General features: G+C 51.2%; 1 protein-coding gene across 1 annotated transcript in view; it reads left to right on the top strand.

Annotated features, from left to right (window-relative positions):
- The window catches only part of LOC104126210 (serine/threonine-protein kinase SBK2), a 9,699-nt gene extending 8,414 nt beyond the window's left edge, over positions 1-1,285 (top strand). Inside the window, 2 exon segments of the mRNA XM_009638757.2 lie at positions 255-457; positions 716-1,285. Coding sequence (XP_009637052.2) covers positions 255-457; positions 716-1,285 — 773 coding nt within the window.
- Positions 1,286-4,154: the final 2,869 nt, after the last annotated feature.

Genomic DNA, 4,154 nt, shown 5'->3' with positions numbered 1-4,154 from the left:
ATGGGCCCACATAGCCTGAATTCCCCTTGCTCTGCCCAGTGGTCCTGCGCAGGCACTGACTGGCTCAAACCCAACACCAGTGGCTGTGCCTGCTCCAAGATCTGGTGTCCGCAGGATATATCCACACAAAGCTTTGGGCCAGAGACCTCCCTGTGGTTGTGAGTGTCCAGACCCATGGCTTCTCAGTGCTCTCTCTGTCTGGCCTCGGTGTGAGTAACTTTCAGGGGAGTCTGACCCACTCTCCCCATCCCCAGGGACTCCTATGGCTCTCAAGCTGCTACCCAAAGCCAGTACCAAGCTGCACACCTTCCTGTATGAGTATTGCGTGGCACTCTCCCTCGCCACCCACCCTGCCATCATCGGCATGTTTGGTATTGCCATCGAGTCCAGCCAGTACTATGGCTTCCTCTATGAACCAGCACTGCACAAAGACCTCATCTCTATCATCAAACCCCGGGTGAGTGCTGCCACGAGACCATGGGGATTGGGACTGTAGCGTTTGGCCCTTGTGCAGCCTGGCTGGGTCGGAGGGAGGGAGGAAAAGGCAATGGGCTGTGGGTCTCTCTGGGGTCTACAGCACTGAAGCAGCTTCAGTCTTGTAAGACCAGAAATGCAAAGGTCTTCCCCGGTGCAGAGGACACGGGTGAGAGCCCAGCTGGCAGGGCTGCAAAGGTGCCCTGCGTGTGCTGTACTGCCTGCCTCTCTCCCTGTGCAGGACGGGATCCCCGAGCCAGCCGCTAAGCAGTGTGCCAAGCAGCTCGTGAGTGCACTGGAGTTCATCCACAGCCGAGGGCTCGTGTACCGTGACGTCAAGCCTGAGAACGTGCTGCTTTTTGATCCTGAGTGTCGGCGCATCAAGCTGACTGACTTTGGGCTTACGCGGCCCAAGGGTACCAAGCTCAAGCTGGTGGCTGGCGTAATCCCCTACACTGCCCCTGAGCTGAGCAACACCGTTGATGCCCAGGGGGTGCCCATTGACACCAGCTTGGATGCCTGGGCCTTCGGTGTGCTGCTTTTCTGCCTGCTGACTGGCTACTTCCCCTGGGAGCAGAGCCTGCCAGATGACCCTTTCTTTGAGGACTTCATGCTGTGGCAGGAGACGGGCCTGGAGGAGGACCTGCCCCGCCACTGGAAACGCCTGACGGCTGAGGCAGCCCTGCTGCTGCGGAGCCTGCTGGCCCTAGATCCTGCCAAGCGTGGCCCCGTCAGTGGGGCGCTGCGCTATGTTGACTGCCCTTGGCGGCTGGAGGACGGGCACAGCAAGGAGGCTGTGGTGAAGCCCTAGAGCCCACTCCCCATGGCAAGGGGCTTTCGGGATCTGAGGCACCACCGTGGTCTGGGTGTGAGAGGCCATGGTGTCTCAGAAAGCAACTTCTCTGCAGCACTGTACCTGCCACCACAGAGCCAGACTTCTTCCGCAGCTGGTGGTCCTCACCCCATGGCTCAGTGCTGCCCAGTGCCACCTCCTTGTGCCACCTCAGGGCTTGAAAACATCTCCTTTCTCTTGGAAATGACTGTACACGTGTGAAGCACCCACTTACTTCCTGGCCACAGGGACGCCAGAACGTTTTCTAGGGGCTGCAGCACTTGTCTTGTCTCGAAATAGAGCAAAATATGTACTTTTGTGTTTCTGTATGTGGCTCTTTTTCCCTCATAATAAAATGCCTGTGGGGCCCTGCTTGCTATGGGAGAGAAGGGGCATGACAGAGCCTGTGGCCCACTCAGGACAACCTACGCAAGGCAGGGGCCACCCCTGGATGCTGCCTGGGCCTCCACCAAGACCCCTGAAGGGTGGCTTCATGCTGGTGGGGTGGAGGTGCTGGGGAGCCCCCAGCATGTGGCTGCAAATGGTAGCTGGGGACTGATGATGGCACTGAGAAGGTGGTAGGAGCCATGGAGGTGGGGTGCTGGAGAAAGCCACAGGGAATCACACAGTGTAACCTCTCCACTGCCATGCATTTCTTCCCATTTCCTTGTGTTCAGGACCAGGTGACAGATGGGCTCTTCTGCATGGAGGGTTGTTAGCAGCAGCAGTCTCAGTCTCAGTTTGCACAAGTGTCCCCCTCTAGTTCCTTCCCGTCACTCAGGAAAATGGCCTTCTGGAAACACTGACAGCCCTGCTGAAGCACGATTCACCCCTGTCCCTCCTCGAGTGGCTTAGATGCAAGCAGAAAGGTGAGCTCACTGCCACGAACGTCCACAAGTACGATTCAGCTGAGAAGAGAGTAGCACTGTGAGGGTGGTCAGCCTGGACATCACTGGGAAAGACTAACGGAGGAGCTGTAGCCACAGGTTACATATATTTATCCGTACAAATAACCCCAGCAAAATTCCCCTATTGATACCTGCCAGCAGTCCTACACCATTGCCTTGCTCTCACTCCTCGTCCTCCTTCAGGCTCCTCCCTCCTCACAGAGCCAGCCCCTCTCTGTATGAGCCTCTACTACCACTTCTTCCCTGCTCCTATTCTCCTGAATTCTTCAGTCCCAAAGAACCATTTCCAAGACTATCCAATGCCGGCCCAAATGCACCTCCTCCCTTGTACTGCCTTCAGGTCCTAAGAGAACGTCCTCTCCAGCCCTCCAGGCTTTTTTAGATGCTTGGTTACGCCTCTAGAAGACCTTCCTTCTCCCATTTCCTATCCCCAGCAACACACCTCTCCTAATCCTCCAGTGTCCTTCCAGGTGAACATTTTAATCCTGGAAAGAGGTAGCAAGGAGAGAATTAATGGTTAGAAGCTCTTCTCACTTTGCTCTCTCTTTCTAGTCCTCAGGGTTATGCTGTTGGTAATCCCTTCCAGCTCTCAGCTTGATCCTATGCTGGAAAAAGCCCCAGCTCAGTTTCCATTCTCAGTGGCTTCATAAGTTCTAAAAATGCACCATACTTTCTAGCATCCCAGCTTTTCTTTCACCTCAGATCCTTTCCTGTACACACTCTTTTGTAGTTCCCCAAACTCCAGCTCTCTTTTTTCAAATTCTTCTCACCCACTGTCATTTTACCATTATTACCTTCACCACTAACATTCCCTTTCTACTACCCGTCACCTGATAAACACCTTTCGCTCATTTCTCTCTCAGCAACTTCACCTTCATACTACTCTTTTTTTACTTTTCCTGCTCCCTACATCGCTTATCCCTTGTATCTTCCTTCCAACTCCCCAACCTACCTTATCAACCAGCATTGTGCTCACCTGGTTCAAGATACAGTTTTCTTCTGTCCGCTTCCGTCTCTTAGAATCTTTCATTACCCAAAAATGTAATAGATGCTGCTCAACCCTGGCCCGCTGAGATTTGGCTTTAATTACTCTTTGCTTAGTGTAGGAATAGTGTTAAGGTACCAACACAGTTCCTGTATTTAAAGTGGAGAAGCCCCAAGACCAATGGATCTATAGGTCAGGTAGCTGACAAGTGTCTGGTGAAAAATAATGGAAAATATGGTACAGATGCTTGCTAATAGAGAAGTATAGAACAGGAATGTGGCCTTTTGGAATGTGACACTCAGCATTCTATTTGATAATGAAGCTGTGTTTGCTAAAGCAAATTCATAGCATTATGGTACGCAATTTTTGTGAGGCATGACCTACTGATATAAAGAAAATCACAGTATGCTGTATTGGTTAGGAAGATGGACTATGCAAAGTCAATAAAGAATGCATTAAGTGAATTGAGAACTTTCAATGGACAGAAGAAATAATTGTCAGCTGGGAATGCTCTCTGGTTATTTTGGTTGGTTTCTGCAGGGATCAACAGCTGAATGAAAACTGGCCAACATTTCCATCCACGATTTGAAGGCAAATATAAAGCCACTGCAGATAAAACTGTGCAGATGACACAAACATGAATAGGGTGATAAACAGCAAGAGGAGCAGGTCACTCAGAGAGATCTGGATAACTTGATAAGATGGGTGTGTTGAAATAAAATACATTTTCTTACAGGCAGGATAAATGTATCCAGGTAGGAACACGTAGGAATAAAAACCGCCCTTACAGAAGGGCCCCTGAAAAAACTTTGCAAGTTATAGAGGTTACACGAGATTGCGTGAGTTCTCATTGTGTTATTCTGTCAAAAAAGGCTAATGGACTCCTTGCATGGCTAAAGAGAGGCAGACACTCAAGGCGGTCAAATCTCCAGCAAAGGCAGCTAACGAGATTCCT

This window comes from Egretta garzetta, unplaced genomic scaffold (assembly GCF_000687185.1).
Source record: "Egretta garzetta isolate BGI_Z169 unplaced genomic scaffold, ASM68718v1 scaffold264, whole genome shotgun sequence".
NCBI classification, from domain to species: Eukaryota; Metazoa; Chordata; class Aves; order Pelecaniformes; family Ardeidae; genus Egretta; species Egretta garzetta.
Note: the sequence above shows the minus strand (reverse complement) of the source record. Positions and strands in the feature narration are given on the sequence as shown.